At 47.9% G+C, this 20,257-nt stretch overlaps 7 protein-coding genes across 7 annotated transcripts; 2 read left to right on the top strand and 5 right to left on the bottom strand.

Annotated features, from left to right (window-relative positions):
• Nucleotides 1–1,290: 1,290 nt before the first annotated feature.
• On the bottom strand, nt 1,291–3,431 carry F5891DRAFT_953892 (amino acid permease; the record flags this gene model as incomplete). The annotated part of the gene is made up of 9 exons (XM_041375222.1): nt 1,291–1,557; nt 1,618–1,946; nt 1,998–2,073; nt 2,125–2,337; nt 2,392–2,611; nt 2,661–2,805; nt 2,929–3,037; nt 3,094–3,232; nt 3,283–3,431. 9 exons carry the CDS (start codon nt 3,429–3,431, stop codon nt 1,291–1,293), a joined length of 1,647 nt encoding a protein of 548 aa, XP_041225009.1.
• A 3,085-nt stretch (nt 3,432–6,516) lies between these two features.
• F5891DRAFT_1039578 (uncharacterized protein) lies at nt 6,517–7,921 on the top strand. The gene is given in 3 exon segments (XM_041361951.1): nt 6,517–7,553; nt 7,567–7,568; nt 7,617–7,921. The coding sequence occupies 1 exon segment, from the start codon at nt 6,702–6,704 to the stop codon at nt 7,539–7,541; it is 840 nt and encodes a 279-aa protein (XP_041225008.1). The 5' UTR covers nt 6,517–6,701; the 3' UTR covers nt 7,542–7,553; nt 7,567–7,568; nt 7,617–7,921.
• Nucleotides 7,922–8,224: 303 nt separating this feature from the next.
• Nucleotides 8,225–9,384, bottom strand: F5891DRAFT_412169 (uncharacterized protein). The gene is made up of 5 exons (XM_041371737.1): nt 9,302–9,384; nt 9,146–9,245; nt 8,924–9,081; nt 8,700–8,870; nt 8,225–8,640 (listed from the first exon to the last, which is right to left on the bottom strand). Exons 3-5 carry the CDS (start codon nt 9,057–9,059, stop codon nt 8,351–8,353), a joined length of 597 nt encoding a protein of 198 aa, XP_041225007.1. The 5' UTR covers nt 9,060–9,081; nt 9,146–9,245; nt 9,302–9,384; the 3' UTR covers nt 8,225–8,350.
• Nucleotides 9,385–10,541: 1,157 nt separating this feature from the next.
• On the top strand, nt 10,542–11,873 carry F5891DRAFT_981191 (uncharacterized protein; the record flags this gene model as incomplete). The annotated part of the gene is made up of 6 exons (XM_041377085.1): nt 10,542–10,617; nt 10,677–10,709; nt 10,766–10,822; nt 10,879–10,935; nt 10,998–11,242; nt 11,280–11,873. The coding sequence occupies 6 exons, from the start codon at nt 10,542–10,544 to the stop codon at nt 11,871–11,873; spliced, it is 1,062 nt and encodes a 353-aa protein (XP_041225006.1).
• Nucleotides 11,874–12,691: 818 nt separating this feature from the next.
• Nucleotides 12,692–14,092, bottom strand: F5891DRAFT_412060 (PUA-like domain-containing protein). The gene is made up of 10 exons (XM_041371736.1): nt 13,886–14,092; nt 13,776–13,829; nt 13,587–13,715; nt 13,512–13,528; nt 13,436–13,458; nt 13,330–13,386; nt 13,169–13,279; nt 13,053–13,109; nt 12,789–13,003; nt 12,692–12,738 (listed from the first exon to the last, which is right to left on the bottom strand). Exons 1-9 carry the CDS (start codon nt 13,903–13,905, stop codon nt 12,806–12,808), a joined length of 666 nt encoding a protein of 221 aa, XP_041225005.1. The 5' UTR covers nt 13,906–14,092; the 3' UTR covers nt 12,692–12,738; nt 12,789–12,805.
• A 2,488-nt stretch (nt 14,093–16,580) lies between these two features.
• Nucleotides 16,581–18,021, bottom strand: F5891DRAFT_411984 (PUA-like domain-containing protein). Its single transcript, XM_041371735.1, has 9 exons — nt 17,709–18,021; nt 17,587–17,640; nt 17,397–17,525; nt 17,321–17,337; nt 17,245–17,267; nt 17,137–17,193; nt 16,976–17,086; nt 16,862–16,918; nt 16,581–16,812 (listed from the first exon to the last, which is right to left on the bottom strand). Exons 1-9 carry the CDS (start codon nt 17,762–17,764, stop codon nt 16,612–16,614), a joined length of 705 nt encoding a protein of 234 aa, XP_041225004.1. The 5' UTR covers nt 17,765–18,021; the 3' UTR covers nt 16,581–16,611.
• On the bottom strand, nt 18,022–20,177 carry F5891DRAFT_411953 (PUA-like domain-containing protein). The gene is made up of 9 exons (XM_041371734.1): nt 19,818–20,177; nt 19,715–19,768; nt 19,529–19,657; nt 19,444–19,460; nt 19,350–19,390; nt 19,236–19,298; nt 19,075–19,185; nt 18,961–19,014; nt 18,022–18,906 (listed from the first exon to the last, which is right to left on the bottom strand). The coding sequence occupies exons 1-9, from the start codon at nt 20,027–20,029 to the stop codon at nt 18,280–18,282; spliced, it is 1,308 nt and encodes a 435-aa protein (XP_041225003.1). The 5' UTR covers nt 20,030–20,177; the 3' UTR covers nt 18,022–18,279.
• Nucleotides 20,178–20,257: the final 80 nt, after the last annotated feature.

Genomic DNA, 20,257 nt, shown 5'->3' with positions numbered 1-20,257 from the left:
TGGGTTTGTCCCGTCGAATTGCTTCCATAGTTCTTTGGCTTCAATGGCTACTTGGAAGCGCAAAGAGAATATCGCCCAGTTGGTGCCCTTGATGTCGAGTTTGGGCACATTGGTTGGCAGAGTATCCATAGTGACTGGCACAGTAGTAGACATGGTGAATATACAGCTTTTTCGCAGGAAAACATGAGACGTAAGGCTTTCTAGAGAGCAGGGCTCATAACCTAAAAGGATTAATACAAGTTCGCGCGGGTCTGGAACAAACAGACACTCTCAGTCATGCGCGTGAAGGCAAATGTCTGAGTCCATAGCTAATTAAATAGACTAAGTGCTCTTGTGCGAACAAATAAGTATCTGAGACTTGAAACAAAGGATATAGGGCGCTGGCCCATGAGATCAATAGATTCTGTAAGTACAATAGAAAAGTAAATAACAAGAGCGGACAATAGAAACATACGAGTTTGCCGAAACATAATGAACGAGACAAATGACGTGCCTCAACTGTGAGCGCGCGCTTGCTATTCCAACAAGGTGCACGCAAGGGCCGATGCTGTTCGCTCGTGAAATCTGGACATGCGAGTAAACTCGGGTCAGAATGCAATCTGTCCATGAGAGTTCAGATCAAGATAGAGATAACTTTGTTTTGTTGATTTTGTTGATTTTGATTCAGGTAGATCAGAGAATTCACAAGAGAATATTTGAGACAGCAGGGACAGAGATACGAGCAGAGAAGGGGGAGGAAGAGAAGGTATGTGTCATCTTACTCATAACAGGCATAGACCTTACTCTTACCTCATGCTCGTGCCTCGCACTTAGTCAGACCCCAATTTCCGGTCCGGTTCTGGCTGGCGCGAGAACCATGGACCGAACCACGGAGAACCGGACCAAAAGTCCGGTTCGAACCATGGTTCTGGACCGGACCGCGGCAGCACTAAGCATAACGCTTCTTCGCGTCAGTGAGTCACACGGATGTCAGGACGTAAGTCCTTAAGTTTTATTATGAAGCAGTAGTCGGGGTGTAGAGGATATGGAATCCTTACAATGGACAGAAATTGAGACCTAAACTTGTTTCTTCGCAAGGTTCACTAGATACAAAGGGCAAGGTCCCATTTTGGTCATAATCAAGTTGACTGGGTAATTGTGTTTGGTAGAGTTGGCAGCGACATATAACGACAACTAGGTATGTCGAACAATTGAGGGCTTACAAAAAACAGTGATATATTTGACGATAATCGATCTCCATGTATTATTGCAGGTATAATTACATCTACGAATGGGGTGATGTTAGTGATGTTAAAAATTGCCAAGTGGTGCAGCCATGCTCACCAGCCATTGCCAGAATGCTTCCATCTTGTTCTTTGGCGGGGGTTCCTCGTACGAGTCCGCCACAATTTCAGCTATATCTCTCTTGAAGTCCATGTCCGCTGCAGCAATGGGCTTGGTGCCATAGTAGAGGCGAGCACCAAAGTACAGGATTGGCCAGGTAATGAAAAGGATGTAGTTGGTAACGAAAGTTGCAGTATTCCAACTACCTTCGAGGAAGACACTCCATCCGCTGAACTAGAGTGTAGAAGAATAGTCAGTCCAGACAGTATCAATGAATATGAAAAGTTGACATACGAAACAGATGGTGATCGTCGAAACTACCCCCCACCATGCTGCGTATGGCTGGAGATTTGTGTAGTAAGGGAGCGTCTTGCGGTCGATGCCTTGAACCTGCATGCCCTTGTAGAAGCGGAGGTATGTTACAGAAATACCAAACCACGTCATAAGGCCAGCGACGGATGTCATGTCGGACAACCAGTTAAACACTGAGCCCGCACCCTTGGACACGGCCATGAAGGCAAGAAAGGAGAAAATGGCTGTGAAGAGGACAGCAACGTAAGGCAACCCGTTGCGTGTGGTTTTAAGGAAGATTTTGGGAGCATTTCCTGAGGCTGCAAGACCATCTACGAAGTTCATTAATCTCGATGAGTTGGCCACCGGATAAGCACACTCACGAATCGCACGAGATGCAGTGTACAAGGAACTAGATGAGTTGGACCAGGCAGAGGTCAACAAACAAGCATTGATGATCTGTTTTGAATAAGTCAATAAGAAATCAAGGGAAGGCCATGTGCGGCTTACCGAAGGAAGAAATTTAATTCCAGCTGTTTCGATAGCAATGACGAATGGAGACTGGGCGGTTCCACTGTTCAATACGAGTAATGGGTTGTTGGATGGTACAAGCAGACCAATGACGAGTGTTCCACCGATGTAGAAAAGTAATATACGGATGTATACTCGACGGATGGCTTTGGGCAAGGTATGACGAGGATTCTTCGCTTCTCCAGCAGCAATCTAGGTGAGATTCATAAGCAATATATTTATTGATAGCCCTAGAATATAACGTACAGCAACAATTTCGGTTCCAATGAACGAGAAAGCAGCCTGGATCAGAACAGCCCACCAGCCAAGGAATCGTCCCTTGGCACCTTGAATGCCATTATACTGAACGAATGGTCCAGGATTTTTCCAGTAGCGGAATCCAATGCGGTCACGGTTTGGGCCACCTCCCAAATCGATGATTATACCGAGAATAATAAGACCAGTGATTGTGATGACCTTAATGGATCTGCAGTAATCTCAGAAAGCGAGATCGGGATATAGTACTCGGTACGCACGCAAATATGAATTCCGCCTCGCCGTAAGCACCAGCACCAAGCATGTTAATGGCGACAACAACGGCAAGGCATATGACGACCCATACTGAATCATTGACAGTGTAATTCCAATAATTTATCAATAATGCAGCAGCAGCAATTTCAGCTGAGATGATGAAAAAATGTCAGCAGGCATGTCAAGAAAATGCATCCAACTCAAGTACCAGGTGCTGAAAAGTGAAAGGTCAGTAATTGTGAAAAATGAACGAGGAAAAATAAGACGTACAACCAATCGCCCAGTCATACCAGTAATTCCAACCCATAGCAAAAGAGAACGCAGGGTCAACGAAGCGCTCGGCGAGTTTGATGTGACCACCAGGTATAGGTAGGTAAGCAACCTATGGAAATGAAGATCAGGTATGTGATCTACGTGTAAGACATGCAGCAAGCATACCATTTCTCCCAAACTAATCATAACGCAATAGACAATGGTGCCCATCACGATGTAGCCGAGCAACAGACCGATGGGGCCTCCATAACTCAGAGAGTTTGCGGTTCCAACAAAAAGACCAGTACCGATAACACCGCCAATACTTGACGGAGGTGTGAATTCGCCAGAAAAAAAGAAGAAAATTAAACACACCTGATCATGGCAATGTGACGATTCTTGAGTTTACGTTGCAGGGTGTATCGCGAGGGCCCCTGAAGAGACTCTCCATCATGGCCTGAGACATCGGAGAATTCGCCTTTGCTAGTGTGATCAGCAGTAGCGTCTGTCTTTTCAGCACCCATTGTGGCGAGCGGTCGTGAGCGAAAAGGTAGGAGGGAAGAGATAAGACTTCAAGCTAGCCACGACTCATGCTAGATATATGAGCGTTCTGGGGTCAATGAGCCTATAGCTATCAGCATTTCAACATAGAGAGAGCCTACCGATCGACTACCGATAGAATTCTACCACATATGACTCAGTTGCGGAGAAGTGGCGCAATAGGGTGGGTGATGGCGTGTGATAGGGCGTGATAGGGCGTATGATAGAACGCCATCTTGCAGCAAGGGTGGTCAACATGGCGTTTGCATGGCGTTCTACCCAAAAAAATGGGCTAACCGGAAACCTACTATGGGAACTGTCAACAATCAAATCTTTTCGGCCGATTCTGCTCACCATGATATTGATCTATGATAAATCAACTGTCATAGTTTATGAATAGTTAGTAGTGATGATTATGATTCATTTCACCGTGACCTCACCAGAAGGCTAAGACTTGGCACATAATTCTTCTTCAAATTCTTGGGCACCCCCACATGACTAGGATAGATGCTTCAGATGGTGTGGAGGCTCGTGCGCGTAAAGACCTGCCTATAATCCACGCAGCAGTGGTTGCAGCAGCCTGTCGGGCTGCATTTATCATATGCACGTACTCTAAAAAACCCGATCACGCGGGTTCAACTGTCACATGTCACATTTGGCATTTTAACGGTGCCTGTAATGGGAAGAAACTAGCAGCCTCCTACAGCTGATCTCCAGCAGACGTTCAAGCCTCAAGCTTCAAGGAAAACAGGATCGATTGGGGGTATCGGGCCGAGCGCGGTTCCTATGACCTCTCGTTGGACTACAAGATTGCGAGATAACGGCCTACAGCGCATTCGGTCACGGTACTTAGCCTCAAACTCGCCTAGATTTTTGCCCTGCTTGTGCTAAGCGGTGTGCCTTTAAAACTACATGGGCGGATGAAACTTTAGCATTTTTGATATTTGATCAGACATTCAAACAATCCTTCTGCAGGAATGGAACTACCACTTTTTTGTCTGTCCCGTAGTGGTTGTCAGGGACACTGCGTACCATTAATCGAAAGCACATCTAGTAATGTTAAGCCCTACTTAATAGTAACAGTTTATTTCTTCAGTTTATTGGCCAGTTGCTGCTATGCAGAAAAGCTACCATAGCTTGAGTGTGACCAGCGTCTCGGTGAATATTCTACTGGTTACATGTAGCCTGCTTAAGAAACATACACGAGGTTGCACATTGAAACATGGTCAAAGACTTGTCGAGAACCTAGTGATTTGCAATGTGCAGCTTCCACATAAGGAAACTCTCGGAAGCCTTTGGACAACGGACCAAAACAACGCGTACGCTTTGCTCCGAGTCCGAGTTGTCTAGCACAACTCCTTACCAGTAACCACGGTGAATTCTGATATCGACACGAACCTTGTATTATGCGTGCAGCTTCATCATACCTCTGACCGAATCATGATAACGCATGTTGATATGGCTATCTCAGGCTGAACAAATATGTGACGTATCTTCAACTTGAAGTGATCCGATCATCCAAAATGAAGCTGTTGACATCTCAAACTAGTCCAGAGAATGCTACCCTCATTTCATGATAATGAAGGTATTACGGGCTGCGTTCTCTCTGTTACATTGCCGCCTAGCTCCTAACATCTTCACATAAACGCTAATGTCAAACCATGGTTTCGATCTGAAAAAGTATTTCGGTGTCCATTGAGTGGTTAGATGATATCAAGCCCTCCAATTCTCACCTCAGCGGCAAGGACTAGGCTGGGTCACAACGCAATGAACAGCGAAGGCAAGTGTCTTTGCACGTTTGCAATTAAACATGCAATTCACACTACATGATATGTCAGAAGTTTCAGGCCTGGGGTACTAAGCGCCTTCACATCTTATGTTCCTCTACCGCACAATATTCAGCTGTAATATATCAGCTGCCCGCTTGTGCTGGAGGTCGCTTGTTGCTGTCTCAAGCTGGTACCATTATCAAAGCTCGCGGTTGTAGTTGAGTGTGCCGTGACCATCCTTCACGAAAATCTCATTGTTGCGATACTTCGGATTTTGACGGAGTTGTACTGTTGCACGCACTAGTAATGTCATATCCTTTAGTGAGGAAGTGCCAATACTTACTTCATCGCCCCACGCGCGTCTAGGTCTAACAACGGATGAGCGACGTGTAGTGAAAGGTTTGTGCATTTGTGGATTGATGCACGCATGGTGCTTCAAAGCAGTTGAATAGACGCCACAAATATGTAAGCGACCACACACGCTTGCCTTTTTGCGACATGTTGTCGGGGCATAATGCTCGTCCACAGGCGTGCTTTGTATAGTGCTTCTCCGCATGTTGTAAGGTTAAAAACCTAGCGTTCTCTCCTTCACTTTTCCATCTCTTCGTCCTCTTTCCCTTGCCACTTCATCTTAACCATTTAATATTACTTGTTCAAATCATTGATATGTCTAGGTAAGTCTACTCACATGTCGACTCGGTATATACTGACGATGCCTTATGCATTTAGTGCCTCATACGACAGTCTTCAGATGTCGTTGGATAGGTTAGTATTCAATCTCGAGTCAGATGGCACGCTCCATCTCATAATTTTTTTTTAGCGGGACTATCCTTTCGTGTTCTCAACCTGGAATCCACAACGAAGCCATCGCTGACACGGTCTCGGAAGACGCCCAAGAGTTATCTTATGAAGATGTGTCCGCCATCCGGGCTGAGTATGTAGTTCTACCTCAATCCAAACATCGACTCAACTGACGGCCCGTGGCAGATGGGCTCGGGCCTGCGAGGAAGATGAATACCTAAAGGCGTATCACTGGTACGTGCCACCCCAACTGAGTGTCCACCATTGCTCATTCATTTTTCCAGGTCTTCAGCATCTTTACCGGATGTTCCAAATACTCAAATGTCGTTTCCAACGTTGAACCAGTTCACCGCTCCGGTGGCTGGTCTCCCCCAATTTCCCCCATTCGATCCGAGCCAACACTATTTTCCGCAGCCCTCTTCCGTCCCTCAAGCGTCACTGGAAGTCCCCGCATGGTCCCAGTATGGCTATGATGGTGGTTCGTATGCGAATGGACCTAATTTTGCTCAAAATTACTTTCCCACTGTCGTCGACCTAGAGCTTTGGGCAGCGGGGGATCCCCGCGCATATGGCCCCCGACCTCCGTTCTCTCAAGAGCAAAATGCGCATTTACAGGCTGAAGTGTCTATCCCCTCGACAACGGATTATACCGGCAACGCATACGCTAGTGCCATCATGGACACGATGTCGGATACCGAAACCTTTTTGCCGTCCGCATCTGACTCTGACGCGACAATGTATCTGAGTGATGACAACAGCTTGGAGCCATCTTCCTCCGCTCCCAATGGGCAGATGTGCGCCAAACGTCTCAAGCGTAAAACTCGCCATACCGTTAAATCCGAGGAAGATGGTTCCAGTTCATCTCCCGCGCTAACCACCCGCAAGCGCAGATGCTTGGACGACGACGACGAAGAAGAAATCCGAGAGGGGAAGTTTGGTTTTTACAGACTAGCGGACGCTACTGCCGTAGTCATGGGTATGCCCGTTCACGACCCGAAGCCGGTAGATATCAGCAGCCGCAGGACTCATGATGCCCACGGTAATCTTCTTCGAACTAGGAGATTTGGAGCGATGGAACTCGACGATTCCTACTCCAAGCGTACCGTCAAGATTACGAACGAACTACCCGCAGGGATGACTTGCGTACGAGCGTGCGGTTGGACGGACCAGCCCTGCGGGCTGTTTGTAGAAATGAACAAGGCCCGCGTCGCACATCACCTGTTGCACTGGCACGGTGTAAAATCCACAGACACGACTGCCTGCAAATTCGAGGATTGCTCAAGATCAGAAGCGATGCTCAGTTTGGGCCGTCACGTTGAGAGCGTCCACTATACTACGTCTTGTGAATGCCCTTATTGCGGAAAGCGGTGGTCGAGATCCGATTCTTTGGATCGGCATCAAGCGACATGCGGACCGCTCCTTGAAAGCAAGGACCGTGCTAAGAAGGGACGTCGCAAGTTCACTCTCCAAGACCCGAAGAAATTGGTCTACGGGTATATTGTTCCTGCCCGCAACACGACATAGTCTAGCGTACGACTGTACGTCCCCCTTGGCCTGCCAATCTGTCACTCTTGCTAACTTCCTGTTGCCGTGATCTAGTATTTTCTCCGATTCTTCACGAAACTTGTCTATCTTCACGACTACGATACTTGTTTTATTCTTTCATATATTGGGCCAAATCATTGTACAACCAACATTCACACTCCTTCCGCATCGAATGTTTCTTTTTCTCGGTGTTGTCCTCTCTTCATTGTTGCTTGGTGTATCGTCTATATGTTTATCGGATAAACCTTATTGCACGCTGGACGTAGTTATCGTATCTCACCATGTCGCTCGGTATATGTTCTACATGCTATTTGGATGGAAGTTGGATGACGGAGCTCTGGATCTTGGAGTTTTGCATCGTACTTAATTATGGATCAAGAATGAATATGACATGTTATGTTGCATTTACGTCTTCCCTGACACCGCCCATGCTTTGACAGCCTTCATGCATCCCTATCGCATATCACCTTGAACGACTCTTGGGTACCCGCGATCGATCAATTTCTACTCGATACTCATGCTAGCCTAACCTTCCATTGAATAACCCTGCGACTGCGCTTGACATCCGATTCAAGCACCGAGACAATGACCAGAACCTTTATCATACAATCACGGTGCACATGAGAGAAATGCTGCCTTGTCACTCAGATAAACCCTCGACATTGAATAGCCTTGGACTCGGCTACCGCTTCGAGCACCAACTGAGATTTATAAGTAAGTATTTTACGAGCTGATCTCATCCAGCGTTAGTGCGAAATCAGATCCTCCCACTTGACTTCGCATTATGATTACATCTCTGTCTTGTGCTCTGCCCACACAGGGCTCCTCTGATTCTCCTCAATGTACGCATAAACCTGCGACCAATCTCGGCATATGTGCGTGACACCCAAGCCGTCTGAGCCTGACACCGATCCATTGGTGTAGACTGGATCGAGGGTAGTATCAGAATTGCAAAGAATGGCCTGTCGCAAGAAGTTGAGGCAGTGGCCACTATGATCATTGGGCCCATTAATAAGGGCTAATCGAATCTTTTGTAGACAATGAAGCTGGTGAAACATCGAGACACCAAACAGTCGCCCTGATAGAATCAAGTGTCTGACTCATGCACTGACGAGAATAGAATAAATGCTTACTTACCATTTGCTCCCAGACGCACGAATCCGTGGCCTTGTTGAAAGTGATCGAGCAGATTCCACTCCGACCAGGCCGTGAGCCCCGAAGTACTGTAATACTTCGAGTCTTCAAACGTCAATGCGACGATCTCCAAGTCGAGGGGTAATTCGATCGGATGATCATTACCGATATAAGCTGCATCAAATATGCTGATGAGATGGCTGTCAGTAAGGACGACCTCGACATACAGTACTGTTTATCATCGACAGACTGATGTTGCAAGCGCAGTATGGTGAAGATGTTCAAAATGATGCTAATGGCGAAAGCACTAGGCCCAAATACGTGCAATATGCCCGAGAGTCGAAATTTGAGGTTGTGAAGCATTGAGTCTGCCGTTAGACGTGCTCTGAGAGAAATTTTCAGGTCGCTGAATATACAAGGCAACTATCAGCATTACATGCTCAACTTACCAGAAAATACTACTATAGCTTGAGCTGTTGCCGGCAGGCACGGAAAATAACGTGTCACAACACGCCAGATTACTTTATGGTGCACATCAGGGGAACCCATCTGCAGTGTGAGTTGTACTCGGTTGAACAAACTGCCGGACTTTCGACAATACTGACTGATCTGTTGCCTCGAGTCCTGAACATCAGCTTCCATCTACCTGTGCGTCCGATGCTCGCATAATGAGACAAATGGATGCTGATGTTAAATGGCATTAAGTATGTCCGAGGTCATGACAGCCGCGAGTCGCACCTACTCCACGGGTGGCAGAAGTCGAGGATTCTGCCAACTGGCCGCCGGCCTGACTGGATGTCCCTGGTAGATGAAGAACCCAATTGCAGGAGTATTTCATAGTTCTACCGTCAGTCCCTCCCCTGCCAAGGAGCAATGTTAGATTCTGAATCAGAGTGTCAGTTTCAACATACCAGCCCTCCAAAGTGGTTGCGTCTACTTTTCAGAGAGTTCCTTCGACGCAGTAAAAATGGTCAAGTGAGTTACAAGTACTTTTAGTACAAGATGTTGAATTTGGTGACGATATCGTTTGGTACCTGCCTGAGTCCGAGGAGTTGGCACTGCAGGCATCTCGTCCCCGGCACAAACAACGCGTCAACATACTAGCACATAACTTTAAGTTCGCGACCACGTATATAATGTTAAGCCTTAACAAAACTCGGCGCTACCTATCTCCATCAGGTCGAATTTTACGCAAGAGATCAGTCTGGGACTTTAAACCTGTACTCGATACAGCCTTACTCACACAGCGTGAAGTATAAGGCTTGTTGACTGCAAGACCGTCTTCGGGAGTGGGAACGACATTGTCGATGTAACCGCACTGAGCAAGAGCTGGATTTGGATGAGCTGAGATGCTACTGGTACAACATCAACTCCTGGAACAATAAACACGACATTGGTAAGTCGCTTCAGGTCACGGAGATTTACTTGCGCTGTTGCTCACCATGACGTGTTCGTGGTTCTTTCTGATCAATCCAGGGACCTGACAAAATTGTTGAACAGGGCCTCCCAGTCACTTCACTCTCACTGGCCACACCGAGGTCCTTCTTCTGTGCCAACTAACGGAAGAACGTTTCGCCTAAGCAATCAAGAAACAATACGGACTTCCCTAGAGGCAGACTTTTTCGCCTTATCGTGGTGTATTGAACAAGCAGGTTGTGAACGGAAGAAAGCTCAGGCTTTTCCTAAGCACATGATATACACTCCAAACCGATTATAGGATGAATGTTTTTCTGCGAGCGAGTCTGGGAGATAATCGAGCTACCCAAAGATATAAAAGCTTCACTCCTTGCATCAATCGTACACTCAACACCCTCCAACAATCGCTACCGCTTACATCTAACCACAATGAAGCTCACTTTATCTTTCGTTTGTGTTGCCATGGCTTTGCTGCAGATGACGGCGGCATCTCCGGTCGTCAAAGGTGAGGCTTCAATGCTAGCCTCATCTTGTGGTGCACTACTTACCTGGTTGGTGACATAGATGTCGAGAAACGCGCGCAAAACGCATTCACAGGTATGCTCTAGCGTGCTCATCCTATCTGCACCATGTCTAATGTCAAAACCATTCAGATCTTGTTGCTAAGGACCCCTCTGATGTCGAGGAACGCGCGCAAAAGAAGTTCGCGTGTATGTTATAGCGTGCTCATTCTATCTGCACCATGTCTAATGTCAAAACCATTCAGATCTTGTTGCTGAGGACCCCTCTGATGTCGAGAAACGCGCGCAAAAGGCATTCGCAGGTATGTCTCGGCGTGTTTCCATTGTTTCCATATTGTCTAACGAGATGTGCATTGTGGCACAGACATTGTTGCGGAGGAATCCCGTGATGCTGAGCCCGCCAAGTACGGTCCCTCCAAGGAGGAATCCCGTGAGGTTGAGCCCGCCAAGAACGGTCCCCCCAAGAAGGAATCCCGTGATGCTGAGCCCGCCAAGTACGGTCCCCCCAAGAAGGAATCCCGTGAGGTTGAGCCCGCCAAGAATGGTCCCCCCAAGAAGGAATCCCGTGATGCTGAGCCCGCCAAGTACGGTCCCCCAAGAAGGAATCCCGTGAGGTTGAGCCGCCAAGAATGGTCCCCCCAAGAAGGAATCCCGTGATGCTGAGCCCGCCAAGTACGGTCCCCCCAAGAAGGAATCCCGTGAGGTTGAGCCCGCCAAGAACAGTCCCCCCAAGGAGGAATCCCGTGAGGTTGAGCCCGCCAAGAACGGTCCTCCCAAGAAGGAATCTCGTGAGGTTCAGCCCGCCAAGAACGGTCCCCCCAAGGAGGAATCCCGTGAGGTTCAGCCCGCCAAGAATGGTCCTCCCAAGAAGGAATCTCGTGAGGTTGAGCCCGCCAAGAACGGTCCCCCCAAGGAGGAATCCCGTGAGGTTCAGCCCGCCAAGAACGGTCCTCCCAAGAAGGAATCCCGTGAGGTTGAGCCCGCCAAGAACGGGCCCCCCAAGGAGGAATCCCGTGAGGTTCAGCCCGCCAAGAATGGTCCTCCCAAGAAGGAATCCCGTGAGGTTGAGCCTGCCAAGAACGGGCCCCCCAAGGAGGAATCCCGTGAGGTTCAGCCCGCCAAGAACGGTCCCCCCAAGGAGGAATCCCGTGAGGTTCAGCCCGCCAAGAACGGTCCCCCCAAGGAGGAATCCCGTGAGGTTCAGCCTGCCAAGAACGGGCCCCCCAAGGAGGCTCTCTAACGTGGTATGTCTTGAGTATCATCTTGGAGTTTCGACTCTTTTCAAACTACTAGCGCAGCTACAGCCTAAAGTCAGAAGCTCGAGGTCATCTCCGTCTTGGACAACCTGTTTTCGTTACGGTGCAAATTAGACAGTCATTATCGATGTATCACTACCGCACAATCATCTGATCGCAAGAACCAATTTCCATTGATCCCCAAGTCTTTTTTAAGTGTCGAACACAGCACTCATCATTCTGTGTTGCGATCTGCGAAAGCTAATTCTAAAGTGTTTATGTGCTTCCCTGACTCGGAGGAATGACATTTCCATTCCGTATACTTATACAAACCTCTGTAATTGTGTGCTGGGCAACCGGCGGCATAGTCAGTGATTCCATAGTGTGAAGGGTGACACTCATAATAAACCAACTACTCATCAGTGTTCAAGATACTCGGGCTGGGGAACATAGTGAACAAAACCCCTATCCAGTCTCGACAATATTCCATCAATACGAGGATACTATGGATATGAATATTTTATTTGGCAATCTATACTAAATAAAATGTTCATCTGAATCGATGCAAGGCTGACCTAACAAAATTTGGTCGTCCACTGAGTCATATGCCAGTACAACTTTATTCCCCTCACGGCCTATCAGTCATCCCTTAGACTACACTCGAAACAGAGGTTGGAAGGAACCTGAATTCCACCGCCCATTTTATGAAAAGTCGCGTGCTTATTGGCCATATCATGAGGGTTTGTTTGTACAATATTAATCTCGCATCAGGTATTACATCTGCCTCATCTTCTTCCTCAGGGAACATATCTGCACTGTGATATCACACTTTCACTCGAGGGTTATCGTACAAGTTCCTCGTTCCCTTTCCTTGAATTTTAGTGAGCCTGGGCTTGAGCGTGATAAGCACTCCCGCATACCACGTTCACAAGCGAGCTCAACGGTGGAGCTCTTTGGAGGGGCCGTGAGTTCGTTGATCACTATCTACCAAGGCCCCAATCTGCTGCATGATTCTTTGACGGGGAGTTACTGGGGGCGGCATTGGCGCTGGCGGCTGCACGACTTCGCCTGGTAATAGCCTGTAACGAGGGAAATTCGTCGAACGACGGCGTAAGGGTAATTGACCTGGAACTCTCTTTCGATGCTGGTCAGTCTAATCAAAGCCCGAGCATTAGGAAACTTGCCTCCATTCGGTAACGACAGATGACATAATGACCGTCTCTGTTCTTTTCTTGCCACGCCTTTGAAGACTAAGTATCAGTGCTCAACGAATGTATGTAGATATTAAGAAAAATATTACACGTGTACAAGTGTACAAGCCATCATAACGAAAGCCTTCCCAGGGCGCAAATTCAGATTCGAGCTCGTAGCCCCGAACGACGCGCACGGGGTTGCCTGTTTCGGAAGATTTCTATTGTACCGTCATTTCCCGTCCTCGCATCTATCCGACATAGAACTCACACGAAGTGCTTCGTTTCCAAAATCCGTCCATTCCTGGTCACGGACCTGCTCGCGCGTCTTGGGAATTACAATCAGCGTCAAGCTACGAAGTACAATGAGAATTTACACGATCACTGGGCTCGTGACCCCCTGATGATTCTAAGTTGGCATACAATCTTGTAGCCCCGATTGTGAGTACACACCTGAACCTGTATAAATGCTATATGAACAGGTAATATTACTAATGTGGCTCGAAATAAGTACCGCTAGGTGCTTACATCGTGTCCCCCTCATCCTTGTCATCTTTGTATTGACCCGAGACGACAATCGAGAATGCGCCCATTTCCTTAGTGCCGTGTATACCAGGCTCTGATTGAAGATGCACGCCGGCATTATAACATTCTTTGCTGTGAACAGATCGGCAGATCAGGTAAATGATGTATCAAACGAGAATCAAGACCAAGCACCGAGTCGCCCATGTCGTCCCGACAGGTGCTCCTGGAATTTCCCCAAAGTGATGCCTGCAAAGACACTGCGTGAATATATATAATTGAGGGAGGAACACTGAGAGACTTACGCCAGTATTTGGCTAGACATTTCTCTTGGATCACCAATCTTTTCGTCCCAGGCACTGATGTCTTCGCATCCAAGTCCTTCTGAGTGCGAACGTTGTTTATTGGGCTATTGGTGATTGTGAAGACAATGGAGATAAGCAGTACTTATAGACTACTGTGTCGGAGTTCGAAAGCCGTAACTTCAGTCTTCAAGTCCATGGTTATTCGGAATGCTGCATCCTGACTCGAGCTGGGAACAGTGGGAAATGCAGTGAATAATACCCTGTCCAGTCTCAACACACCTTCTGTCTTCATAGGGTTTACATGATAGAATGATCATCATAATCATATATTCATTCCGAATATCGGCGACATCTACACGGTAGGGCGCGAGCATGGACGAGCTGTAATCCAAAAATACTACCTTCAGCAGCTGCATTCCCTGACTGAAGGCGTCATTGTCTCAACGAATGGCAAGCCTATCCGCAAGACATCAGCGCTTAGCCACCAGCAAGCCGGATTATTTGGAAACTACGACAGTGATCCACCACCAAGGCTATATCACAAAGTTCACGTGTAGTGATGTTATTCCAAAGTTTGTGGATGAAGATAGAATATCATGGTGACCGGTATCAGCGATTGGGAAAGTTACCCGTCTAGTGAGTTTAGTGGCGGTCAAATATATATCTTACGCACCAGATGGGTATTGAGCATGAGCCACTCGGAGATGACGGACATCTGCCACGTAGCCTACACTAAAAGCTGTGAAGTAATCACGAGGATGTCACATGTACAATGTACCAGCTCGAGCTTCCAGTAAACTCGACACTGACTTGACCTAAACGCCCATTGTGCCTTGGTGTCAACGCTTCGAGACCTGTTGAGAAACACATCGTAGTGAGTGATGGTTTTGGTTTTGGCCTTTGTTGGATGAAAGCTAGAACGAAGCTGCACCTGATAGTTGATTATGACTTTACCCGTTGCTGTGAAGCAGGAGACATCAGCGATAACGCCCAGCAGAAATTTGAAGGACACATCAATCTGGTTTTTGGCGCCATACATCTGCTAGGCGGAGAGCGGATGATGACTAGGTCCAACGGACGGCTTGCTGCGGGTATGTGAATTGAAGAGTGGAGAACAGATAGGACGGAATTGACAGGACGGTGAGAGTGAGACCATGGTATTGTCTTCAGGCGGTAAGAAAAGAGTTAGCGGAAGTGTGGTTGGTGCGGTGAGGTCGTGGGAATCAACACAGGCAAGATCATTGCGAAATGGATAAGGCATACACGGCCAGTCAGGTCGATCCGCTGGAGACTGGAGTTGATGTTTACGGCTAGTGGCGGGCGTGTTTTAAGATGAGACTGCAAGGCAGTAGGACGCGGAGACCGAAAAGACAATTGCTCGGAGCTCGCGGAGACAAGTCACCATTTGCAATATGCCGTCGTTTACTCGCAAGACACGACCAAGTCAATTGCGAGCACCGGTGGATACAAGAACTTGGAGCCCTCGACTGCTATTCGAAGTCAAAATCTTGGATGCAGTGAAGACAGACGAGTTTGCATTCTAGGTTGATGCTACACGACGTTCTGTCCGTCACCATGTACCCCGATGTTTCTTTAACGGCCCACCAAATCGTGCTCACGTACGTCGTTAATGTCTTGTAAGCGCCTCAATCTTCTCCGTTGTCTGAGTACGACACCGTCCTGACCATCACCATCACATCACGATTGTATGGATCGTGGCCACTTTTATTGTTATCCCTCCCCATACACTCAGATACCCACAATACGCCATCGCGACCCCGCCCTTTCCACTGGGTTCTGAATCGCCTCTCTGGCAGACCAAGCGATGCAGATATCGAGCTGCATGAGCATCCCTCAGTATTAGTTGACGTGCCGTATTGCCACTGGCCAGGCCAAACGCGCGTGTTCCTGTCTATCTACTCGAATATTCAATTCTACTTGATAACATTTTCACGTTTGAATTCCGCCTCATATCACGCAGAGGAACGCACCAGCATGAGAAAAACCGAGGGCATGCTGCTTTCTCTATCTTGTTTCCACACCTCCCGTCGTCGCTACCACAACGATATCACACGCTGGACTCGCTTCTGGCCCTTTATATGTTGTACATCTCCTGAATACACTGACGGCCATCATTAATCTACCAGTCTTTAATTACGACGATCTCTCCCGTCATCTGACATCCCATGATGTTATCTCATCCGACATCATGCAGTCATAACGTCGTTTAATGCATACCCCGTATACCAGCGCACATATGCGAACTACTTCCAGAGCTAATCGGTTCGTCCTTGCATATTATGGCTAATGATTTTACAAAGCTCGTTCGAGTGTTGTTGCGGCTGTCCCTATGGACAGTGTGAGCAAGGTGCCTGCTCATCTTTGCATTGATGTTTTTTTTTCTACGGTCGTCGGAATATTGGCATGCGAACGCCAGTCTGAGACTCGGTATGTAATCGTGCCCTGCTGTGGTGCATGTTTTGAGGGCTATCTACTGGTCAAGTCGGAGGGTAGTGCATCGAAAGTTGTGGTTGCGGTCTGTTGGTACAATATCCATCTCAAGGTCATCAGGTATTACATCTGCCTCATCTTCTTCCTCATAGATGCACTTCGTCATCATCAGGACATCTCGGGGGCCTCCTTTCCTTTCTTTGAATCTCGCTGAACCTGGGCTTAGGCGTGATAGGCGCAAGAGGGCCTCACGTATACCATGTTCGCAAGCGAGCTCAACGACGGAGCTCTTTACAGGGGCCATGAATTCGTTGATCATTATCCAACAAGGCCTTCAACCGATCCCTGAATCTTTGGCGTCCATTTACTGGAGCTGGCCCTGGCGCTAGCGGCTGCACATCTTCGAAGCCTGGTATTGGCTTGTAAAGGCCGACAACCGTTGAACGACGGCGTAAGGGTGGTTGGCCTGGAACTCTCTTTTGACACTAGTCAGTCTAATCAAAGCCTGATCATTAGGAGACTTGCCTCCATTCGGTAACGACAGATGACATAATGACCGTCTCTGTTCTTTTCTTGCCATGCCTTTGAAGACAAAGTATCAGTGCTCACGGATATATGTAGATATTAAAGCAATGTTACATCTTTACAGACGTATAAGCCATCATACCGAAAGCCTTCCCAGGGCGCAAATTCAGATTCGAGCTCGTAGCCCCGAATAACGCGCACGGGTTTGCCTGTTATGGAGGATCTCTATTGTACCGTCATTTCCCGTCCTCACATCTATCCGACATAGAACTCACATAAAGTGCTTTATTTCCAGTGTCTGACCATGTCTGATCACAGGTCTGCTCGCGCGTCTTGGGTGTTTGAGTCGATGGTCAAGTTATAAGAGCGAAAGGGCAACTTACGCCATCACTGCGCTTGCAACCTCCTGATGATACCGCGTCGGCATACAATCTTGTAGCCCGTATTGTGACTACATACCTGAACCTGTATATAAGCTATATGGACAGGTAAGATTACCGATCCGGCTCGAAAATAAGCGCCGCTAGGTGCTTACATTGTGTCCCCCTCATCCTTGTCATCTTTGTATTGACCCGAGACGACAATCGAGAAGGCACCCGCTCGCTTTTTGCCATGTATACCAGGCTCCAATTGGCGATGCACACCAGCATGAAAACATTCCGTGCTGTTTACAGATAGACAGATGGGGCAACTGAAGTGATTACACGAAAATCCACAGTACGCACCGATCAGTCCATGTTGTCCCGAAAGGTGCTCCGGGATATTCCCCAAAGTGGTGCCTGCAAAGAAAGTGTTTAAACAGTGTGGTCGATGGAGGGACACTGGGCTGAATATTGCTAACACCGACCTCTCACTTGGTACCCTGACCTTCCTGTGCCTTTTTCTGGGTGTTTCTTCTTTCATCTTCTGGTCCTAAACACTGTTTGATGTCTTTGCCTCTGAGTCCTTGAGTATTCTGTCGTCAGCGACGGTCAAGATGATGGAGATAAGCACACGAGGCCAACAATGAGACTTCTTATACATAGACTGCTGCTCTGTCGGAGTTCGAAACCCATAATCATCTGACCAGGCCAAGGTTCGACTCCACCAACGAATAATGATGCGTCGATAATTGATTTGCATCTGTTCCTGCGAGACGAGGTTGCATACTTAGATTGTCCCGTAGTTCTGCGTGAATTTCTGAATTGCGCAAGTACGGGGCAACAGACACAAGTTTAACTAAACGTAGACAGACCTAGTAGAGCAGTATCAGCAGACAGACACTCCAAATGATCCTCAAAGCAAGAAAACAGAAAAAGGGTACTGTGCATCCGTGACTGGTCCTACCAGATGGGCGAAGTGAATGAGAAACATGGATTCGAGGTCTTGAAAGCAAGAAAGCAGAGCACCCGGTATATAGTAGGTATTTGATGACTCGCTCAGAAGGGTGATGGTGATAAGAGCGATGAAAATAGGGAAGCCGCCGTGATTTCGAGGTCTTCGAGTAGTAGATCATCCTCATCTTCCTCATCAAATGGTATATCAATGTCTTCGTCATCAAGTGTTAGATCGGTATTTTCGTCATTCTCATCGTAAGAGATGCTCCGCATGGGTCTCCATATGAGGCTATTGGGCTTGGATTGGCTGGACCACATGCTAGGTCGCCTCTTCACAGGTGTCTTCATGGAAGAGCTCGTTCCAGGGAAGCATTGTTGTTTCTCTTTCTGCAACTCGCTCTGCACCCGCTGGTTATGCTTCTGCAGCGGGGTTTCAATGGTCACCAGGACCGGCGTCAAAACCTGTGGCTGCACGGCAGATGATGATGATGGTGAAGACGACAATGGTTGGGGCGGCGCTTGATCGGCGAGTTTGCACTTCTTAGACGCCGCATCGGCATAGATCGTTGGATCATCTTGGGGTGAACATGACTGAGTCTTGCGCTTACGGCTGATCAACGCATGTGAGGGCGAGACGGCAGTATCTGAGGTAGCTACGGAGGTGGGAGATGGCTCATGATCGGTACCTCCAGGCGAACGACGGGGTAGGGGAGGTTGACCTGGAACCCTCTGTTGATACATCATCAGTCTAATCAGAGACCTATGGTTTAGAATGTAACTTACCTCTAACCTATAGCGACAGATATCCAGACCTTGAGGATTTTTCTCTTTCCATGCCTTTGAAGGTTTGAGTATCAATGCTGGCGCATCCTCCATAGATATGGGAAATAACATTACACTTTCGACGGTGTACAGACCATCATAACGGTAGCCTTCGGCAGGCGCAAAATCGGAAAGTACTTTGTAGCTTCGGACGACGCGCACGGGGTTACCTGTATCACGCGATTTCTGTCCTGCAGTCATTTTGGGATCTCACGTTCAAAGACAGAAAAACTCACGACAAGTGCTTCGTTTCCTGGATCTGACCACTGCTGATCAAAAATCTGCGGACCTAACCGGAGCTTGAAATTTTCAATGAATAATCACGCTATATGAGCAAGAAGATGACCTACACGCTTCGGAGGACAGCTATCAGACCACCGCTTGCGACCCCCTGACGCTACCACGTTGGCATACAATAGTTGAACCTAGGTTGTGAATACACACCTGTACCTGTATAGTAGCTATATACACGTAAGGCTCAGAATACAATGGTCACGCTCTAAAATGAAGCAGTGTGGTAGATGCTTACATCGTATCGCCAAAATCCTTGTCATCTTTGTAGTGACACGAAACGACAATTGAGAAGGCGCCGGTGTGTTTAGTGCCATATATGCCAGCCATAAAAGGACGGTGTACGCTAGCACGAGAACACCCTTGGCTACAAAGACACGAACAAATAAATTCAACTGAATCAAAAGAGAATGAAGATACAGACCGATCCTCCCATTTAGCCCCAACCGGTACTCCTGGAATCCCCCCAAAGCGCTGCCTATAAAATGGGTGAGTACTGAAGCTGAGGGAGAAACACTAGTACTAACGCCAGGAGGCGGGCAGTCAACTTGGCAATCTTGACGCTCGCTGAGTCCTTGCCCACTGAAACTTTGCTGGCTATTTTTTGCTCTCCGTCAGCATCCATCTGATCATCCGTGCGGATGGTTTTGACTTGTCCTAGCGGTCCGTCATCGTGACCCATCATGTGTAGCCACTGTGGCGTTCGACGTAACTGATGTTTAACGATCCAGCAATGCATGGGGCACCAATGATACTGCTTCGGAGTTCGAAAGAGATGAGCTTCGAAAAGCCAGACCTAGGGCACGATGCCTCCCATCGACGACGACTGCTGCGAGTGATCCTCTCGATTGTATGGCATGTCGACAACAACACAGACGACGACGACCTGTGTATGACAACCGTGGTAACGCGTGTGTGAACACCTGTCTCTGATGAGTGTATCCTCGAGTCGTGGTTATGGCCCATT

The sequence above is a fragment of the Suillus fuscotomentosus genome, assembly GCF_016647785.1.
Source record: "Suillus fuscotomentosus strain FC203 chromosome Unknown F5891scaffold_33, whole genome shotgun sequence".
Classification (NCBI taxonomy): Eukaryota; Fungi; Basidiomycota; class Agaricomycetes; order Boletales; family Suillaceae; genus Suillus; species Suillus fuscotomentosus.
This window is presented reverse-complemented; position numbering and strand designations above follow the sequence as displayed.

Coding starts and splice junctions, on each gene's coding strand:
- F5891DRAFT_1039578 (XM_041361951.1), top strand. CDS start 6,702: ATGTCGGATACCGAAACCTTTTTGCCGTCCGCATCTGACTCTGACGCG.
- F5891DRAFT_412169 (XM_041371737.1), bottom strand. CDS start 9,059: ATGCTTCACAACCTCAAATTTCGACTCTCGGGCATATTGCACGTATTT. Junction 8,871..8,923: donor TGTCGATGATAAACAGTACT/GTATGTCGAGGT, acceptor TATTTGATGCAG/CTTATATCGGTAATGATCAT. Junction 8,641..8,699: donor CGTGCGTCTGGGAGCAAATG/GTAAGTAAGCAT, acceptor TGATTCTATCAG/GGCGACTGTTTGGTGTCTCG.
- F5891DRAFT_412060 (XM_041371736.1), bottom strand. CDS start 13,905: ATGTCTAGCCAAATACTGGC. Junction 13,280..13,329: donor TTGGAAACGAAGCACTTCGT/GTGAGTTCTATG, acceptor ACGGTACAATAG/AAATCTTCCGAAACAGGCAA. Junction 13,110..13,168: donor GCTTGTACACTTGTACACGT/GTAATATTTTTC, acceptor TAGTCTTCAAAG/GCGTGGCAAGAAAAGAACAG.
- F5891DRAFT_411984 (XM_041371735.1), bottom strand. CDS start 17,764: ATGAAAGAAGAAACACCCAGAAAAAGGCACAGGAAGGTCAGGGTACCA. Junction 17,641..17,708: donor GTCAGGGTACCAAGTGAGAG/GTCGGTGTTAGC, acceptor CTTTCTTTGCAG/GCACCACTTTGGGGAATATC. Junction 17,194..17,244: donor GTTGCAAGCGCAGTGATGGC/GTAAGTTGCCCT, acceptor CAAACACCCAAG/ACGCGCGAGCAGACCTGTGA.
- F5891DRAFT_411953 (XM_041371734.1), bottom strand. CDS start 20,029: ATGCATTGCTGGATCGTTAAACATCAGTTACGTCGAACGCCACAGTGG. Junction 19,299..19,349: donor ATAGCTGTCCTCCGAAGCGT/GTAGGTCATCTT, acceptor GAAAATTTCAAG/CTCCGGTTAGGTCCGCAGAT. Junction 19,015..19,074: donor GTCTGTACACCGTCGAAAGT/GTAATGTTATTT, acceptor AAACCTTCAAAG/GCATGGAAAGAGAAAAATCC.